Below are 20,235 nucleotides of genomic sequence, written 5' to 3' on the forward strand. Positions count from 1 at the left end.
GCATTTGACAAGACTCACGTCAGTCAAGCCAAACTCCCAAGAAAGCAAACTGCACCAGTAATAGCAAATCAAAGCACTTTTATTGGTTTTTGTAGTTAAGATGCATAGAATTAGCTAATTGTAACAAACAAAGTAGAGAGGAAAAAAAGGGTACTTACAAAATAAGCTTTTCTGGAGCTTTCTAGAGCAAGGTGCCAGATACCACAACACAACTTGCTGCCACAGTAAGGGAAGACCAAACCTCATCATGACCAGGAAACAACTATATCAGTTCCAGTGTGGACACACACACACCTGCCTCTTACTTTTGCCCACACCTAGAATAATTCTTGACTGTTCAGAAGCAAATTTAACAAAGAAGTTGACGGGTGTGAGTTCAGTTCCATCTAATCCAGATCTCATCCATGTTGAAACTGAGATCAGTGGTTGCTGAGAAAAAGGGTGGAACAGAAGCACTGTGAATATACAGGCCACAAAGCTCAAGGAATTGCAGTAACAGCAGTCTTGAATACACAGACAAGCAGCAGCGCTCATCTTGTCACCAGCTCAGAACTGCACTCACTTGTGTTCCTTAGTTATTTGCAGGTGGCTCCAGCAGCATTTCTTGGAAGAACAGGGACATGGGGGAAATCTGTCCTTACACATGGCACATGTTCTTTTCCATGATGAAGGCTAGTAAGTCACAGAAGTTCACCTTCTTGTAACCAGTAGCACATACTATTTTACATCCAATTACGGTCTTCTAAGAGAAGAGATTCTGGAGTCTTCCACAATGGTAGGACCCCAGTTTGGATTTGCAGCTCAGTTTCCAGCAGCTTGCTCCCTCCACAGAGTTGTTTGCTGTTCTTCATATGGGGGAAAACACATCCTGAACACCTCACATACTCCTTCAGTTTCAAAGATCAGCCCGACTTTCACCTGACTGGACAGTGTTTAGTACCAATATACTTCCTAGCCTATATACATTGGAAGTTGAATGCAATTACTTCACCTGTACAGACCTCTTCAGAAGCTTTTCCTCCCCACAAAATACACAACATATTATGCCCCTCCAGCATGCCTGTTCTTCCCACACTAAAACTGGGCAAGTTCCATTATTCCATTAACACCTAACAGATGACATTTCCGCACTATCCCATGCAAACATGAAAGTTACCATTCCTGAAGCTAGGCCAACAACATTTAGGTTTAAAAGATGTTATAAAAACATTCCACATGCATGACATTCCCATCCTCAATCATTTTGCAAACTAAGCACCTATTTTCCTGACCGTTTGTGCTCTATGAGCAACACAACAAGTCTTCTCTTGAGGAGCTTTATTTCCTTTGCATATGACTTGCAAAATAAGTCCTTCAGCCTGCTGCGCATAGCGGTTAAAGAAGGCAGGCTATGGCAATTTGGTATGTTTAGCATGACATCAAAGAACTCTTTCCACACTTCAGCATTGACAAGCCTGCAAAGAACCAAGAAAGAAGCATGAAATAAACCTTCCAAGTTTAAAATGCAAGAATATTATTTCCTGCTTTTACCTTGTGAAGCAGTTCCTATGCAATTAAACCCATGGCTTTTAAAGCACTGACATATCGCTGCAAGCAGCACTGAACAGGAAGTAGCTCTAGCTTTAAGGATAGCAGTACAGCTTTCTAGAGAAGAAAGTATTTGAAAAGATCTTTGACACCAACCTTCTGAAGGATCCTTCAGGCTTCCAGACACCATTTTCATTCTTTACTTGCATGTAAGTACCAAACAGCATGCAGTAGACTGTTGCTGCAATGCCAAAGTAGTCCGTCTAATCAAAGTACAGACAAGTTCCACATTAAAAAGGCATACCCAGATCACAAACTAAACAAACAAAAACAAAATAAGAAGAACCCAAAGCAAAAATCCCCTCCACACCCCTCGTAGCTAGAAGAAGTCTCCATAAGAAGAGGGTTCTGGATGCTACCCTGAGAGCAATGAGCTGAACCTACAGCACTGGTGCAGAAGGTTATTACTCCTATACTCTATACTAGATGCATGCCTTAAACCCTGAATATCAGAGCTGTCTACACAATCTCTTACCTGGTAGTTCCATGGTTTCTGGGTCAGCATTTCAATACACTGGAACCCAGATGTTTCACACTTTGCAGTAAATGCAGTTCCTTCAGGAAAGAGCTTCATATCTATACTCTGTCCCAAATCAATGAGTGTCAGGCCATGAGAGAGATCATCTATGTCACACGTATCGTTGTACAGAAACCTTTAACCAAGACAAGAAGCAGCAGTCAGAGCATCTAATACCACAATTTGGTGGCATCTCATGTAGCAAAGGGAAATACTCACCTTTCTCCAAGCATGAAATTATCAGGTTTAATGTCACCATGAATGATTTTGCAGTTGTGGAGCTCTTCTACCATGTGAAGAATTTTGACAGCAAAATAGACTACAAGTGCTTGAGGCATCACCTTCTCAGGAAGCTTTTTGTAAATGTTTATGGCATTCTGCATTAAAAAAAAAACAAACACCCAAAGGTAAGAAAGAACAATCAGCTACACAGAAACGATTCCATATGGATTGCATGTTTGTACTGATAACAAGTACAGACTAAGCTCACAATGAAGTAACATGAAGTGAAGAGACTTCTACATATCACACTCAAAAAGGAACACAGATGTTCAGAGCACAAGTTGAGTACACTTACCAGCAAAGTCCCATAGTTATAGAGCTCACCAATCAAAATACTTCCATTTTGAAAGAAGTAAGCAGAATAAATGTGGATATAAAGGTGGTGCATACTTGGATCGAGTCTTTCTACCAGTTGGGTTGCTATGTAGAATTCCCAAGGATTGGCTGGTTTCTGGACCTGTAACAAAATAGGTTCATTACTAGGTGTATCTGCTAACAATAAAGCAGTTCTTCTCAGCTTTTTCTCTTCAACATCAAACTAATGTACCTAAGCACTTTGGATGAAACAAAATATACCTACAGCATTCCACTTCAAGATAATGAACTCAATTGTATCAAATCACTGTTCCATTGTGGCTTATGTGCTTTTCAATGTTATTTAAAATGTCAGTCTTTAACACTAATGTTTCAGTCTCCTGTTGGCAACATATTTTGTTTAAGGGAAGGTTTACAATGAGTTCAAAGCAGGAAAGCCTGATTCTGAACATCAGATATTTGGTATAGGAGGAGGAAAGAAACTTCTCAGACATTACCTTTACCTCTTAGAAAGCTCTTAGTTAAGGTGTTAACTTAAAAATACTTCTTTGTAGGAAGACTAAAATACTGTAGATTCACAAAAAGATTTCAAAGCTATGAAAAAAAGATCTGGTGAGGGTGTGACTCAGTCACACAGACACATTCCAGCCAGGCTGTAGTACATGTACACATGGGCTTTTAGCCAACAGCAGACACGGGGTTGCGTGATCTAATATAACCCTCTTGCACTAAGCTGACATCACAGTTGTTCAGACTTTAATCAGAACTACTGCCAAAAAGAAAGTCCATCCTATCACCTGTTGCTCATTCCTGCAGTGAAGCAGCCTGCAGAAGGGGAGAGCAGGGAGGGAGCTGCTCAATCTATGATTGCCATCTAGACAAGCTTGTTTGTTAATAAAACTGCCCCCTAGAGGCATCAACTAGCAGAGTATGCAACAGTCAGCTGCCACCAGAAAGGCTGGCTGCACAGTACAAAATGAGTGCTGGTTGAGTGCAAAATACTTGCGGAAAGCTAGCAGGTACATACTTGGGAAGGTACACAGCCCTTTCAGAGTGCCCTAATAGTATCAGCAGTTGCATCAGTTTATACATATTTTCACTTGCTGTGGACTAAGAGCATTCACACAAGCAGCCAGCTTTGTTCAGCTGAGAAAGATATCCTAAAAAAAATATAGCCAGTTGATTTGTGACTACTCGATAGAGAGAAGATCAAGAAGAAATCAAGATAAGTTGATAAAAATAACTTTTCACACAGGATGCATCAGATATTGCAGCACTCAAACTGAAGAAAGCTTGACCTGAGCAGAATAAATCGAGGGAGGTAATAGACTACTAAAAGAATACAGAATTTTCCAGTACTACTTACCTTGAATACTACTTTCTGATTGTTTCTAGGGTCACTTGCATTCAGAACAGAAGCCTGGTAGACTTGAGCAAAAGCTCCTTCTCCAACCAAGCTGTCCACACAGACTGTGAGGGAACCTTTACAAGACAGAAGAGATTAAACAACAAGTCCCACTTGCAAAAAAAAAAAAAAAAAAAAAAGTAATTACTTAGCTAAAAAAAACCACACCAGTCACATATAAGATATAAGTTAGTGCTTTAATGCTAGTGCTAAGCTTTCTCTACTTGCTCTTCTTGCTAACCAAGCTTGTCATAAGAGAGAACCCATAATCACCCCTGAGAAGGAGCGCTGTGAAGTACTGTGTACTAAAAAAAATTAAATAATTTAAAAAAAAAGAGTGTTTCTATTTTTGCTCAACTCCAAAGTGCATTTCTTACAAAGTAAACACTAATGTTTACATACAAGTATGTTGCAATTACTGTCACACAGGCTTTGTTGACAGAGAATTGCTGCTGTCCCATACAAAGTGCAAAAGTTGCATCATAGATTATCAGGAGAGGAAAACTAGCAAAGGTTTTTGCTCCTTACTCAAAATATCAGTTAAAATGGTTGCATTCTAACTATAAAAAACAAAGAGGTCTAATTTCAAGTTTAAGTCTAGATAACCTGGGAACTATTTGGGTATATGCATAAGTAAGCTGGATTAGAAAAATAAACAGCTCAGAAGTTTCCAGAAGAGTCTGTAACAAGAGCTTCAGAATGAAATGTTTGAAGTAGCTCTTACCAAGATGGAGTTCAGCCCTCGCTTGGATAGGTGGAAGAACAGATTTCTGTTCAAAATAGTTGAAGTAGGTACTGATTGGCTTAGGGAGCTCCGATAAGAATTTGCAAATCAATTCCTTATCCCAAGGGTTCTCAACAAGGACTTCATAGAAAAAAAAAAAAAAAAGGAAAAATACTTAAGCCGTAGGGAAAGTGTCATTTCAAAGTACCACAAGCTTATAATTGAATGAGCATGATTAATCTCCATGCTTGTCCTTCCATTGCTTATGTATAAGTAGCAGTTTCTTCGCAGGAACCACAAGACATTGTGCTTACTGCAATGACCACCTTCACAGTGGAACAAAGCACTGCTCAGACTTCACAGGAAAAAAACATAGCCAAGGCTCCATACCTGAAGCTCCACTAGTCCTGGCTGTCCTGCCATCCTGCTCAGTTCCAGGCAGTCTTTCAAGGGAAGTCTTGTCCACCCCAACAGATGAAGAATATTCAGCTCTGCTAGTGGAAATCTGCTCATGTAATTTGTGAGAAGCAGCTGCAGTGATGGCATTTCCTCGACACTCTCCTTGTTTTGTAATGTGTTTAAGAGCAGGGCTACATATTTAAGAAAAAACAAACAACTTTAACTGGAAGTACTGCCACTCCATTTTTACCTCTTCAGCAAGCCACAAGTACAGGCATCTGCACTTGCTGCCTTTGCCATAACCATAAGAACTCTGGGCATGGCTAGCCACATGAAGAAAAAGAACAACCTCTACAAGCTATGTACACCTTTTACTTCAAGCAACAAATCTGTTCAAAGCCAACAGAGCCCAGCAGGCTTATCAGCATTCCTTATTTGCTCATGACTTTTATGTGTTGCAATCACTGACCCCCTAATAATGCCTGTACATTGTTTCTGACAAGATCTTCTCTAGAACACCTCACACTCTGAATTGAAGATACTTCACACACCAACAGTTCTGCTCAGCTGCTCCAACCTCCACATTAATAACACCGAAAAACACACCCCACAACAGGAAGCATGCAGGCAGAACTGACAAGGTGAAGTTTGCCTTCAAATGCACATAATAAGTTCTCTACTTGATCATGACTTTACCAAATCATTTCACCTGATGTGAAATTACATGTGCATTACAAGAAAAAGGTACCGTTAAGCCCCTCACTGCAACTCTTTAAAAAAGACACCATGGGAGGTCCAGACAACCACCAATGCAGTAATTAAGTTGCTATAGTCAATGAAAGTCAGGCATTTGCCAAACGTGTCACTTTCACCCACACACTCTGCAAACACTGTTTCCCCAGATGCTGCAGTAGCACTATCAGCTAGCTCTTATTGTGGCCCCCCAGGGACAGTAACACATTTACAGTAATGGTACGATAGGTAGAGCACTTGTGTTACCCATGTTGTGTGCCAGAAAGCTTAAGTTACACAAGCATTTTTACAGATACTATCACCATAGGTTCAAACAGCTCCACAGAATACTAATATGCATGCTAAACAGAGTCAAGCTGATACCAGTATGTTTGTTCTGGATTACTTGGAGGACTTGACCCAATTGCAACACAGCAGAGTTGCCTACTCTGGCATAAATTTGCATTGCTACCTGAAGTCCTGAAAACCTCACCCAATCAATGCCATCCATACCTTAGCTTCTTAGTTTTTGCCTTCTTGTGCAGTTCTTCAGAAAACTCCAAATCCATTTGCTGCAAGTCATTCCTGGAAGCTGAACAAAGGAAGTAGCAACAATAATACATGCTTATTTCACCCCAAAGGCGAGCACATTCAGAATATTATTTCCAACACAAGAAGGGAAAGTCACCACCGCAACTGTGGAAGTTGCTGAGGTATCATGAGAACCAGAAAGGAACAAGCCTATTTTAAAGCAGCCAAGGGAAACACAATAGCTTGATTTGTTTAGAAAAGAGTATTCCGAGTATTCCAGGGCTGAAAGAGGGGTAAGACAATAATAAGGGTTCTCACCAAAGGTGGTGATACTGGGATTTCAGTCAACTGTTTGACTTTTCAGACTCTAGAAAGCCTTCTGCAAAGGTTCAGATCTGAACAATCAAAGGCTCTCGTGGTCCCTTGCCACCTTTATCTATTTTGCTCCCACTTTTAAAAGATTTTGGAGAGCATAAGTGCTGGGCCTGCTCATACTCCTAGCAGTTGTTTTGCAAAGGATTTGCATTCAAAAGTTGCAGCAGTGGGAGCAGTACCTGTGCTTTACTTGGCAAGGCCTGCAAGGTAACTACAGCAGGAGGTGAAAAGCATCAAATTTGATTCTCTAAACCTGAAGCATTCACTATTTTACCTTTGTCCTCCAAAGCTTGCCGTGAACACACTGACAGGTAGTTAAACGGTGTTGATACAAGCCGGGCAGCTTCTGTAAAGTCTCTTGTGTTGTTTGGACAAGAAACTAATGTTTTATTAGTGCACGATGCATTCCACACTATACAATCATCCTGCAAGAACTCTGGTGTCCTTGTCTCTTCCTAGACAGGAAAATAAAAACACAGACTTAAGCTAAGCCATCAAAATTAACTTGTTGGATCTGCACTGCAACATGCTACCAGTCACTTCAGTAACACAGTACATATGACAACATGCAAAAAATAAAGGAGTGGCAATATGACCTAAATCACAGGTTTATTTAGTTCAGTATCAGATCTGCATGTGGGCAATAATCAATTTCACAGCAAAATGCTGGACATCAAGAAATTGACATAGTAGTATAAAGAAACCTAAAGTTTAAGCAACCTAAAGTTCAATGCTTCTCCAAAGCTCATCTCATTGGCAGAAAACAGACAGGGGTATCTAGACTTTACCAAGTTCAGTGTTGCAGGACAGGGATAGAACAAAGGTATATGCCCTCTAACTACCTAGCCCCATGATGTCAAGATTAACTCCTGCAATAAAACCAAACACTCACTTCTGTGCAGCCAGTCAAAGGACACTCTCCAACAGTTCTGGGCTCTTCTGTCTTGATTTTTGGTGGTGGAATCCTGGCAAAACAGGCAATTTAGAATAACTTTTCCCTAGAAATATTTCAAAGGAGACTTATGGTAGGATAGACTTGTTAAAAGAAACCCATTTGTGCATAACCTAGAGAATTTGCAGTAGTTCAAAGAAACAAGCTATCCACACTTGTCCTGAAAATTAAGGACCTTAAGAATGCTGTCCAAAACAGGAAGGTTGCGTAATTCTACAGAGCAGCAACTGCAGCTTTCTCATGCCACTTTCCCACAGCTCACTGACTTTACTCAAATCAATCCTGATATTGCAAATACAGTCATAGAAAAATTGTACATGTAGCATTGATTCTATTCCACATCTTCTTAATAAGCCTAACTCAATTGTTGTTTTGTTTCTCCTTACCTATTGTTCTCTTTTTCCTCTTCATCTTCAAAGATAGAAAACATAGGTACAATGGGGGCAATGACATTAGCTTTCAAGGTTCCATCAGGCTCTTAAAAATAAAAGATCACTAATGTTCATAAAAGTTCACATTTCCACCCTCCCCTCCCCCCATCAAAAAGGTGATGGGATTGAATTTGTAGCTTCTCTTTTGGGCATTTATTGCACTTATCTTTTATGTCAGGTATAGATATGCTAGAGCAATGCACCTATTTGTAGCTATGATGCATGCTTTGAGGAAGATCAGTAGCTTAATGAATTAGTTTGGGCACATAAGGACTTGAAATAGATTTTCTCAAAAAGCTCAGATAAACTGGAAGAAAACAAAGCAGATATATGAGGCAAACATGCAAGTGCTATACACAAAGTAAGAGATGTGGTCATGGCTACTATCAGCTACAGCAGGAACACCTTCAGGGCTGCTGATACTCAGCTGCTCTTTCCTATATAAGTTTGGAAATGAAGATGACTTTTCCATCTCGGAAACAAAGTATCCAGGAATACATAAGCTTTCTTGGCAGCATCTAGTCAATTACAAAACCTCTCTGAACTCACTGTTGTCTGAAAGCCAGGCACTGGCTTGCAATCTCAGCTATTACAGATAAGCTGAAGATTCAGAGACTAACACCCAGCCCGCAAAATGTTTTAGGAGAAAAAAAAGAAAATCTTAACTCTTAAAGTAGCAGATCTGCCTTTTTCAAAATTAAGAATTTAAATACCACTAAAATGTCTAGAGAGAACAAGCAGTTAATTAGGACATTAATAGGCTGCTAGTAGTAAAGTACTCATACCTTCCTCAGACAATGCACTGGCATCTAGAACCTTGTCAGTAAATTCATTATCAAGTTAAGAAGCTGCTCCTTCATTCTACACCAACTTGAACTTTTTACCTTGCAATTATGAGGACTGGTGAGTAGAGGTAAGCAGGAAGTAAAGGAGTGAAATCTCATGGCACAAAAGGAAAAAAAAAAAGCACATACCACTTTTGCAGAAAAAGGCTTCAAATTGCTCCTCACTTTCTTCAAGAGGAGACCATTCAGGGGAGACAGGTTTTTGAAATACATCCATTAGAAATCCTAACAAATAACAAAAAGAGAATACCATCCAACAAAAAATACACTGTCAAGGGTTTTTCCACTGTGTAGTAATCAAATTTTAATTATTACAATTCTTAGTATTTATCAAATCCCAATGATCAATTGTTCCCTGTTATTTCATTTGAACACATTGCATAACTGAACAAAATAGGAAGATCAGACTTAGCCAATGTATAACTATTGGTCCAATTACTTTTCTATTCTTAAATCTCTCAAAAACAAGGTTTAAATTTCTTCTGCAGAAGCAACTTCTTTATGTCACTAGAGACTGGAATATATAACGAAGAACTCAAGGTTTGTATTTTTAAACGCTATAGATTTACTTGCAGCTGCAGTTGTTTCCTATATGGTAGAAGTCAAGAGGCTTACTATCAAAACTGAATAACATGACAGGAGTGCATGAGGTGGACAGAATAGCATCAGGATATTATCACTCCACATCTGACATAAGAAACTAAACTGCAATTTCCATTTCAGCATTTTGAAAAATTGATGTTTAAAAGAAGATGATGCCTATTTAATAAATCAGAAGACCTCTTGCATAAGGTACCCTTGTGTCAGCTTTGTGGGAAGCTCAAGTTCAACCCAAGTTATTAACTTCAGACCGTTCTTCCACGTTAGCCTGTTACAGGTCTCAGTCACAGACAGGGCTGGCAAGAGCAGCTCAAGTAACACACTGCCTGAAGCAGCAGAGCCTGGGGCTAACAATGTGTTAGTAAAGTATTTATTACTTGAGATAAGTTTGACTGTGTTCTTCTAAGACAGGAGGAGTAAAAGTATTGGGTCATCTGCTCAGTTGCAAAAGAAGGGTATGGCACCGGTACCATTAATTTTATTTCTTTTCCCTCTTCGAAAGAACTGTATAAATGCCCACTTATAAAAAGCCCTGTTATATATTCTGCTTCACTAAAATTAACAAGCAAGATCCTATTCATTCCAGTGAAGCTAAGATGTTATTCCAAATGCTTACCCAATGCTTCTTTTGTGTGAACTGTTGGTGAGGGTTGCACTTTGAATGGTGTTGCCTGCATTGCTCCTCCCAGTGAAGTGTTTGGTGTAGCCTGAGAAGCATTTCCAGAAGCAAAGGAAGCATTTCCAGCTCTAGATACTGGAAAAGAAAACAGTGAAAATTATTCCTAAAGTAGCCTGGGATTGTTTGTTAACATTTCAGTAACAAACAAGAGGAGTAACCAAATGACAGCTCTGAGGTTTTGTAGAGCAGACCTTGCCTTATTCAGTGATCTGTTTGTTGGGTTCACAAAGGAGACTACCCTAAAGGGCAGAAGGAACCTTGGACAGACATTTGGTCTTTGAAGACATCGTTACCAAGTCTCAGGAAATATCCATTCTGATACAGTAAGTCAAGCAGACAGGAAGCCAGCAAAGACAAAGATCTCCCAGCAGAACTCAAGTCAAAAATAATTGCACAGAAAGTGGGAATGGTGACTGGATATGCAGAAGAGATAATGAGAAATTGCCCGTAAGTGCGGGGTAAAGGAAAGAAGCTTAGCTAGAATTGGAACTAGTGAAAGATGTGGCAACAAGGGCTTCTTGTACAAACTAGGGAAACTCAGGAAAGCAGGCTCACTACTCAAAAGGATAGGTGACCTAGTGAAAGATGGCACAGAAAAGGGTGTTTTGTCCTCATTCTTACTCTAAGACCTGTCCCTAGGTCCTTGAAGGTTCTGGCAGAAAGCTGAGGAAGGAAGCATTATATGGGAAGCTTGGAGTTCACAGACAAGGTTAGTTTGCACAAGGTTAATGAAATGTAAACAGCCTGTAAGCACTACCAGTTGAAACCTGGAAGGGATTAGTAGGCCTTACAGTCTATTTCTGTCTGTATGAGTCATCATTTCAGCTAGTTTACAGCTGTATTTCAGTATTTTGCTCTCATTTCTCTGACGCATCATCTCTGCAGGTGAGTAATGGAATGAAAAACACACTCCCATTAACTTCCCAGCTTTAACCTGAGAACAATCCCCTCCCAAGGGCATATCACTATTTTGCCACTTAAAAAGATGGCATCTCAAAATAAATTAGCACAAGACTCATCTTCTCTGGAATACCAGTCCACTAAAACCAATATCTGTCAGTGGTGACTGTGACCAGTACTGATGACTGAGGAGAAGGCAAAAACGCAAGCAACAGTCAACTATTCAGATTCCTACAGAAACTCCTTTGAAACTGGAAATACAAAACACCAGCTTGGTCATCTTAATGCAGAACTACAAGTAGTAGGGTGGTCCCAAGGGAAACTCAGTAAGTCATGATTCATTTTCTGCTCCTATATCCTACCCCATATAATCTCAGATAAGTATGCATCCAATAGACTTCTGGACAAAACCTATCTCAGGTCCATCCTTCAGAATTCTTGCTATAGATAAAAAGAGATTCCACCATGTCTTGGCTATCTATATATATAAAAATCAAAGTTCTCATAATTCATTTGGGAAGGAATTTCAGCAGTTAGGTGCTCTTTAAAGTTAGAGAATTTGTCTTATTTTAAATGGAATGGAAATATAAAGACTGGAATGCTGTCTTTCCAAATATGATGTAGGACTTCAGGCATGAGGTAGAACTACCAATAAATTCTCACATGCATTTATATTGAATATTAGGAGCTTTCAGATAAGATAGTCTAAGTCCACCAAAACTGAAATGCTACATGCCATTCACCCCCAGCCAGTTAAGACATACCAACCATGTTGGTCTCTGTCAAAACTTAGTTTATTACCTTCCATGCCCATGCAAGTAGTTAGTCCAGTGGATGATGTCTTTTTAGAGTGCCTTCAAATAAGAGATTAAAAAAACATTAGCTTGAAATAAATACCTTTCTTTAAATTTCAGGACTTAACCATAATGTACTCTAACCAGTAAGAAGGCCTTTCCTAGATTTAAAACAAAGGAAACATCACAGAAACATCAGCAATCCTACAGCCCTCCCCCACAAAGGAGGCAAAAATGAAGTCAAAAGAAAACAGAGATTGACCTGCCCCCACTCTGTCCAAGATTCTCAGCTACCAATAGTCAAAACCAGAAATGCAGCAGTCCTTTGATAAAGATAAGAAATGTAGCAATCAAATATACTTCTTGAATACAGTTTGCCTCCAGGTAAGCCTACGACATACATGAATGACAACCAACTCCATTTCTTCCTGTTGGTCAAGTCTCCTCAGCTGCACTCACTTTGCACACCTAGCTTTCTCCCCCGCCACCAAATTGTTTCTTTTATTAGCTGCCATATAAACCAAAACATGGAAAATAAATACAAGCTTTTTTTTTTTTTTTACTTCTCCAGAGATCTTAGAAGCCAAGATGTAACATCTGGGATCTGCACGAACTAAGCACATTCTGTAGTTTATTTCAGGCATGCCAGGGACACAAATGCTGAATAATCACTTTGGTTGTGTACTGAATTTACTCTTAGTTATTACAACTAAAACACAGGGTCAAAGGAATTAAAAACTGAAATGAGGACCATAACTTATAAAAGTTTCATCTATGTCTTTTAAATATTGGTTTCCACAAGTTCTTAAGATTCTTTTCAGAAGAGAAAGAAAAAGGCTGCCTGTATTTTTTTCCCCCAAGTTAACTGTCAGCTTCAAGTAAAGACACAGAGCAAGAATTAGCCTGTTTATACATACTCGTCTCTGGTGCTCCACCGAACAGCTGAGTCAGGATGTGCATGTTCCTGAGCTGAAACATTACTGAATGGAGGGTGTAACAAACCATTCTGGACTTCTCTAAGCTCCTGTTGACTTGTGACCGTGTCTTCCTTGTGCGGTGTTTTCGTCAGGGAGGCTGATGTCATCCAGTGGCCAGCTGGTTTTGCTGACTCCAGCGTAAGAGATTTTGATAATAAATTACTTGACTGAGGCTGGTCTGGTACCAGACCTGGGCTTTGACAAGGAGCCATCCAGTTCTGCTGCAGAGTTGCATTGAGTGCTACATGTGGATGTACCTTTAGAAAAAAGGAAGAGTCTTTTAACCCCAAAAGACGTGTATAATATACGTGTATAACCATTGCCATTTTGCATAACTTATAACTGCTCCTCACATTTAAGAGAAATTTCAGAGGCAATGCCAATCTTTGAGGTTTAGCAATTAAAATTCTCTTCATTATGTATTTCAAGTTATGCCAGGTATGTATGCTAGTCAGATATTGCAGCCTCGACTTCCAGATTTGGTTAACAAACCACTCAGGTTACCAGGTACAGCACAGTTAAGTTTTAAGAGAAAGTTTTATGAGGACTGCTCCTATTGATCATAATACACACCACTGTCTTATTTGGTGCAACAGATGTTGTAGATGCAGGTTCCAGCCTAGTTTCCTCCAAGGTTTTGGTGAGCTGAGTGAGCTGTTCCAGCTTCTGCTGCAGGGCTTGCAGTTCAAGGACAGCGACCTCTTTTTCCCTCACAAACTCCTTCTCTTTCTCTTCTAAGGAAGAAAAACTGATATGACATAAAACAGTACAAAGATCCAGGCTGCAGAAGACAAAACCCAGGGATGAGTTTAAATTCTAAATAAGAACATGCTGCCAGTTTGGGAATTGAAGAATTTGAAGGTAACCAAATACCATCACACTTCAGTCACTCGGCATTTTTAACTGATACTTCCAAGCTTATTCCACCCTGTTTTTGAACAGGGACACTAACTTGAGCTTTCATAAAGTTTTCAGGCTTTAACAGAGAGTCTGAAAATACCTGAGTACAGACAGGTACTAGAATTCCAACACTATAAGAATGCTTTAGAAATAGCTAGATGGAAATGGAAGAATACCCTGTTCTCTTTGTCTTTTGAAGCGCTCATATTTCTTGAAGTATCGGCTGGCTCTCAGTTCCTCAAATGAAAGCTCAGAGCCTTCACAAATGAGCAGGTCTTTATCATACATTGCAACCTGTTTGCATTCCACAGTAGAAGACAACGATGTAGGAAGAACTTCAGATTTAGAGATGTATGTAACACACGTTCTGTGAAGAAAAATAATGAGTTCTATTTCAGCTCATTGATTTTGTTCTGAGAGCATGTCAATTTTTCCTCACAGAGAACTGGCATCATATTTTCCTTTTTAAACTTACACTTGTTGTCTTCCATCAGAAGAGCAGGACTGAGTACCAGCAGAATTGGGACCCTAGAGTTGCAGAGTGGGGAAGAAAGAAATCCAATATTATAGTCACCATCCATTTTGACAAGACTAGCAACCACAAAGTCTCTAAGATTCTGATTGAAGAGGTGGCATCTCAGGCCATGAGTGTAGCAATAGCAGACCAGAGAGAGTTATATGAGTCGTAAGAACTTGAGAAATCTATTCCTGAAGAATTATCTGTATAACAGTCAGCTGTAATCTCAGACCTTCTGGAAGATGAGCAAGATCCCAGAGAATCCAGGCAGACAGATGTAGATCTGGAAGCTGCAGTCCTCAGAAGGATTCTGGGACTACTTAAGCAGAAGTTTTCAATTTCCATATACTAGGAGCCTAACTTAGAAACCACCTGGGTTTGTTAAGAACAGATTAGACAGCCCTCTCCAACTTCTTTCTTTGACAAACTATCCAACTTCAGGGCTAGGTGGCAGGCAGCAAGACTAATAAGTTTAAGTTCTATTCCATCATCCCATGACACTTGTCAGTACTGGCAGGTGATATCCCCCAGGATCACATTTCATCTTATTGTGCCAGAAAAGCTGTGAAGAACCATAACTAGCTTTGCCATACCTCAGAAGATCAACAGTGTTGCATTCTGGTACTTATCTAAGATGCATTAGAAGTAGCACAGTTTCTCTTTTTGTTTTATTGTGGGGACAGGGGCAAAGGAAGACTAAAGGGTGACAAAATTTAGACTGCATAGTTAACAAAAATTACTACTAGGTACAAATAGAACCTCAAATAGAACTTGCTGCGGACTGACCTGGCAAGCTACAGCATTCTGCTGACATTCTGTATACGGGGTTGTGGGAAAGTCATCTCCTAATGGCTTCCTAGATAAGCAGGCTGACCTATACAAGAAGCCACCACTGAGAACTAGTCAAAACATTTCTCTTCCACGGGTATTATCTTTTATTCATTCTTCAAGACATTGTTAGAATATTTTGGTTTCCTTATAGCATTTAGATTGGAGAGTGTTATTGAATATGAACATTCCAGTCTTCCTTGTACTAGTTTACTTCCCCAGTTTATTACCTGATTTCTGCATGTGTATGCCAGATCATTTAGAATTGTAACACCCGTTTGAGGAGCCATTTGATTTTCAGCATTTGAAGTTTGAAGTGGCTTTACAGTAGCAGCACCTGGGACAGATTATATTGGCTCGTATTAATGAACAGATGATAAATCTTTCTACTCACAGTACTTCCTTTTGAACACACTTAAGAAAACAGAAGAAAAAACAATTTCTACAGGCAAATTATTACACTTTGTAGCCACAAAACTAGCTGCAAAATTCAATGAAAGCTCTCTGTTCAGTCTTCTATAGTGCACATTATTACATTCTCAAAGAAAATGGTGCTGTCATTTTCAGTTATCAATGATAGAACAGTCAATCGCTTCCCAAGTCCGATAAGGTGCATAAGCTCGTCACCAAGTTGAATTTTAAGTTATTAAAATACTATTACTCTAATTTTAGAGCTGCTACTCAAATTGTTTCTTATTTCGATTACTTATACTCCCAACTTTATTATAGGAACAGTATAGTATTGAAATTGCAAGATCTCGGCCTTCAATTGCATCATGAAATAAACCTCTGCTGGATGTTTTAAAATCTTAATGTTACAGAATAGAATCAACACAGCATGTTTCCTGTGCAGAGATCATTTAAGCAAAGATCCACTTAGAGATCAGATTAGCTGAGAGAAATAAAGCACATTACGGCTTCCTTCACTATGACAAAATTCACTGATTGAGGTAAAAGATTAATGCAACTTAGGTACACTTCACAGGCAAATAGCTGTAGTCTCACCTTGCAGAGAACGATTCCAAGGATCATAATTCTGCAGCCAGCTAAATTGCAAGAAACATCAGTTGTTATTAAGTAACCTGTCTCCCATTTCTTCCCATCCACCCCCAGGATCCTTTGATTTCCTTACACAGCCACTATGCTTAGAAATGTTGCCTTCAAAATGTTACTCTAAAATACTCAATGGAGCTACAGGACCCTTACTGTCGTACAGTGACACGTGCTGGTAGTTTCACGTTCTTAAAAATAAAAAAGCTCCACAACACACAGCAAGAGATGGAAATAGGGTTGTTTTATCATCAGCAGAGGAAACATCTCACGATAAGTACCAGCTCTAGTATTTCCAACAGCTAAATGCTAAACTCCAGCAGACCTACCCTCAGAAAAGTACAAGGAACTGAACCTACATATGATGGTCAACATGTCTCCAACACAGACTTGAAATTCAACTCAGATCAGGAACTAATGTCTAATTCCACTGCAGTTCCAGCTGCTGCCATTAACCAGAAATCAAGGAACATCCAAATCAATTATCAGCGGAACTGTGTATCCAGCTGGCAGTCAATAGAAATACTTGCAGTTACAGAGTGATGTACATCCAACTGACACATCATCATAAGCGTACAATCATTTGACAAGTTGGGTGCCATTAGCATGGCCAGTTGCTCCAGCTTTCAACTAACAAAGTTCACATGTAGTAGTAAATCCAGGGTAGGTTTGTGAAGTAGAACAGACTATGCTATATTTTTTAATCTATTTAGAAAAAGAACAGACAGGAGATGAATCAACTAACTGTAGCAATCTCCTTTTCTTGGACCTCCTTCACTGAAGGAGCAATAACCATTGGTCTGCCTCTGCTATAGTACACCATGCCTACGCAAGAAATAAAACACCCACAACTGAACATTAGTTAAATATTTCAGTAATTAAGAGATGTGTCAGAATTACCAATACAGCTGTTGCAGGTTCTCTTGTGGTTGTGCCTGGTTGCGAAGTCCTTTTTGAACAACAGATATTGCACACTGCACAAGCCCTTCTTTTACAAGCTGCTGAGCCCAAGCAATATAGAAGACGGAAGCATTTGTACCAATTCCCCGACCAGACATGTAGTCAAAATACACGCAAGGAGTGTCGAGGAACTCTGCCTGCACAAGACAAAGACACATAACCCATAAGCTCTTCCAAAAGCATTCAAGTAAATCATGGGCAGAACACAGTAACAATTTATTTCTTACCATAGTAGGAAAGTGTTATTTTTCCAAAGATGCAAGTATTTGGTAGATAAAATACCTTCCATAAGCTAAGCAGCTTAATAAAAAGGCTTAAGAAAACCAAACAGATCCTTCAGTAGGATTGGAAAGATCTCAACACTTTTAGTGAGGACAAGATTTGTATTCCAAGCTAGATTCCTGAAGGCTCCTTTTCCTCAATCCAGACTTGATTAAGCTGTATTGTAAGAGTAGAATAGGACAAACACCCGTCCTGTCTATGTTGTAAAACACATGAAATTGATCAGGTCAAAAGCAGCCAAGCTACACTTAGAGGCAAGCAAGATTTTTTTTTTTTTTCAGTATAGTTGAATAACCACCACTTGTTACTACACATCCAATGATAACATTGTGAGGGGAAAGTTCAGACAATTTGGCGCAGCTGGGAAGCTCTTGGGTGAAAAGCATGATAATCCAAGTGGTTCTTCTCCTCTGTACAGCTGGAGGACAGTTAAAGCTGAACCAGGAGCAAAGGCATCCTGTTAAGTAGCACCTAGCTGCAAGAGAGCCATCAGGTCTCCCCTGAGCCTCCTGCACACTGAACAGCCATAATTCCCTCAGCCGCTCCCCATCACACTTGTGCTCCAGACCCCTCACAGCCCCACTGCCCTTCTCTGGACACACTGCAAGCCTTCAGTGCCTTTCTTGCAGCGTAAGTAACTGGGGACCAGTTGAGCCACAGGAAAGCGAACCCCCTCCAAGAATTTGTACACAAACACAAGGAAATAGAGATAAGGAGGAACGAGCTGCTTTCAGCCACACAGCAGCCAAGCAGAAGGATAGCTTTAACTTCACAAAATCTTCACCTACCAGCTTAACGCAATGGTTAACAAATCTGCCATCTTCGTGATACTTCTCATCGGCCAGGAAGGCCTTCACAAGCTGCTCCAGGAGACGCGGCAGGCGCTTCTGTTTCTCCTGAGGTGTGAGGGAGCCCTCTACCCACTGCAGGTACCTGAGAAGAGAACAGGTAGGTTAGAGACGTGCCGAGCACCACAGCCGCTGCCGGCACCCTGCCGCCGGCACACCGACCTGTCCCATGGCTCCAGCGGGTCGTTCCCTTGGTAGTTTTGGATCTGAGCCTCGTAACTTCTGTAAAACAAACAAGGGTCTGACAGGGTCAAGGAGCCCGCGGGCTAAAGCCCATACAAAGCCCCCAGACACCCCCCACCCCCCACGTCCCGCCAAGTCCCTCTCACCGCGCAACCCTCTCCTCATCCATCACTACGCCAACCGCCGCCGATTTAAACTAGCCGCACATGCGCGGTGCGGCTCGGCGCTGCATCCCTATTGGCCACCCCCTTCCCACCAATCCCACTCACCGCCACTGCTAAGCCCCGCCCGCCGGCACCTCGGCCCTCCGTCGCCAACCCCTCCCCCCCGCTCCGGAGGGCCGCTTGGCACGGCGGGTTGGGCTGTATGTCCGTACGGTGCATAGGCAGGCCCGGGTGGTGCGATGCAGGGCTTTGCTCAGATTGTCTGCCCTGGAAGCCACAAGGGCAGATCATGCCCGAGCAGTCTGGTGGCCTTCTACAGTGCAGCAAAGCAAGGGAGGGCAACTGCTGTCATCTGCACAGACTTTAACAGTCCCCAACCACAATCTTATCTCTAAGCAGGAGAAAGATGGATTTGAAGTCTGGCCTAAAGGTCGAGGTCCATGTCCCTATGCCCAGGTCCCCCCATTAGGACCAGTGCTCCTCAGCATCTTAATCGGTGGTGCAGATGGAGACTGAGTGCACCCTCAGTGCAAGTCTGTTGAAGGCACCAAGCTGAGTGGTGTAGCTGATACAGAGGAAGGGATGCTACCCAAGGGGAGCTGAGCAGACATGAAGAGTGGGCCTAGGAGAACCTAACGAGGTTCAATAAGGCCCTGGCACTGCTGCCCTAAGAGCTGTGAGTGCCCCATCTTCCCTGGAAGAAACAGTCAGGAACTCACTACTCTGACTGGACTGCCACAAGTCCATGGGGCCGGATGAGAGTGCTGAGGGAACTGGTGGAGGTGATAGCCAAGCTGCTTTCCATCATCTATTTGCACTCCTTGTTGACTGGTGAGGTCCCAGAAGACCGGAGGCTTGCCAATGTGACTCCCATTTACAAGAAAGGCTGTAAGGAAGATCCAGGGAACTACAGGCCTGTCAACCTGACCTTGGAGCTAGGGAAGGTTATGGAACAGATTGTCTTGAGAGAGATCACACTGCATGTGTGGGACAACTTGGGGAATCAGGCCTAGCCAGCATGGGTTCATGAAGGGCAGGTCCTGCTTGACCAGCCTGATCTCCTTCTATGATCTAGTGACCCATCTGCTGGATGAGGGAAAGGCTGTTGATGTGATCTACTTAGACTTCAGCAAAGCCTTTGACACTGTCTCCCACAGTATTCTCCTGTAGAATTTGCAGTCCATGGCTTGGACAGGTACATTCTTGGCTGGGTAAGGAGCTGGCTGGAGGGCCGAGCTCAGAGAGTGGTGGTGAATGGAGTTAAATCCAGCTGGCGACTGGTCACGAGCAGTGCTCCCCAGGGGTTGGTGCTGGGGCCTGTCCTCTTCAGTATCTTCATTGATGACCTGGATGAGGACATTGAGTGCACCCTCAGTAAGTTTGCAGATGACACCAAATTGGCTGGGAGTGTGGATCTGCCTGGGGGTAGCAAGGTCCTACAGAGGGATCTGGACAGGC

The 20,235-nt window shown here is 41.3% G+C and overlaps 1 protein-coding gene across 2 annotated transcripts; it reads right to left on the reverse strand.

Annotated features, from left to right (window-relative positions):
* Positions 1 to 91: 91 nt before the first annotated feature.
* On the reverse strand, positions 92 to 18,833 carry BUB1 (BUB1 mitotic checkpoint serine/threonine kinase). 2 transcript variants are annotated; one of them, XM_072332175.1, is made up of 25 exons: positions 18,760 to 18,833; positions 18,593 to 18,652; positions 18,371 to 18,515; positions 17,241 to 17,437; positions 16,296 to 16,336; positions 15,521 to 15,627; positions 14,421 to 14,473; positions 14,122 to 14,312; positions 13,619 to 13,779; positions 12,986 to 13,302; positions 12,076 to 12,128; positions 10,312 to 10,449; positions 9,225 to 9,320; positions 8,206 to 8,296; positions 7,760 to 7,832; positions 7,142 to 7,322; positions 6,475 to 6,553; positions 5,221 to 5,420; positions 4,831 to 4,971; positions 4,068 to 4,183; positions 2,682 to 2,843; positions 2,324 to 2,481; positions 2,063 to 2,240; positions 1,684 to 1,790; positions 1,172 to 1,454 (listed from the first exon to the last, which is right to left on the reverse strand). In XM_072332175.1, exons 1-25 carry the CDS (start codon positions 18,780 to 18,782, stop codon positions 1,259 to 1,261), a joined length of 3,264 nt encoding a protein of 1,087 aa, XP_072188276.1. In that variant the 5' UTR covers positions 18,783 to 18,833; the 3' UTR covers positions 1,172 to 1,258. The 2 variants fall into 2 exon arrangements, with proteins under 2 accessions (XP_072188274.1, XP_072188276.1); XM_072332173.1 differs by lacking the exons at positions 16,296 to 16,336; positions 17,241 to 17,437; positions 18,371 to 18,515; positions 18,593 to 18,652; positions 18,760 to 18,833 and adding an exon at positions 92 to 845 and having other exon boundaries at positions 1,259 to 1,454; positions 15,521 to 15,631.
* Positions 18,834 to 20,235: the final 1,402 nt, after the last annotated feature.

The sequence above is a fragment of the Excalfactoria chinensis genome, chromosome 3 (assembly GCF_039878825.1).
Source record: "Excalfactoria chinensis isolate bCotChi1 chromosome 3, bCotChi1.hap2, whole genome shotgun sequence".
In the NCBI taxonomy this organism is placed as follows: Eukaryota; Metazoa; Chordata; class Aves; order Galliformes; family Phasianidae; genus Excalfactoria; species Excalfactoria chinensis.

Coding starts and splice junctions, on each gene's coding strand:
- BUB1 (XM_072332175.1), bottom strand. CDS start 18,782: ATGGATGAGGAGAGGGTTGCGCG. Junction 9,321..10,311: donor TCACACAAAAGAAGCATTGG/GTAAGCATTTGG, acceptor GTTATTTGTTAG/GATTTCTAATGGATGTATTT. Junction 1,791..2,062: donor AGAAACCATGGAACTACCAG/GTAAGAGATTGT, acceptor TACTTTGATTAG/ACGGACTACTTTGGCATTGC.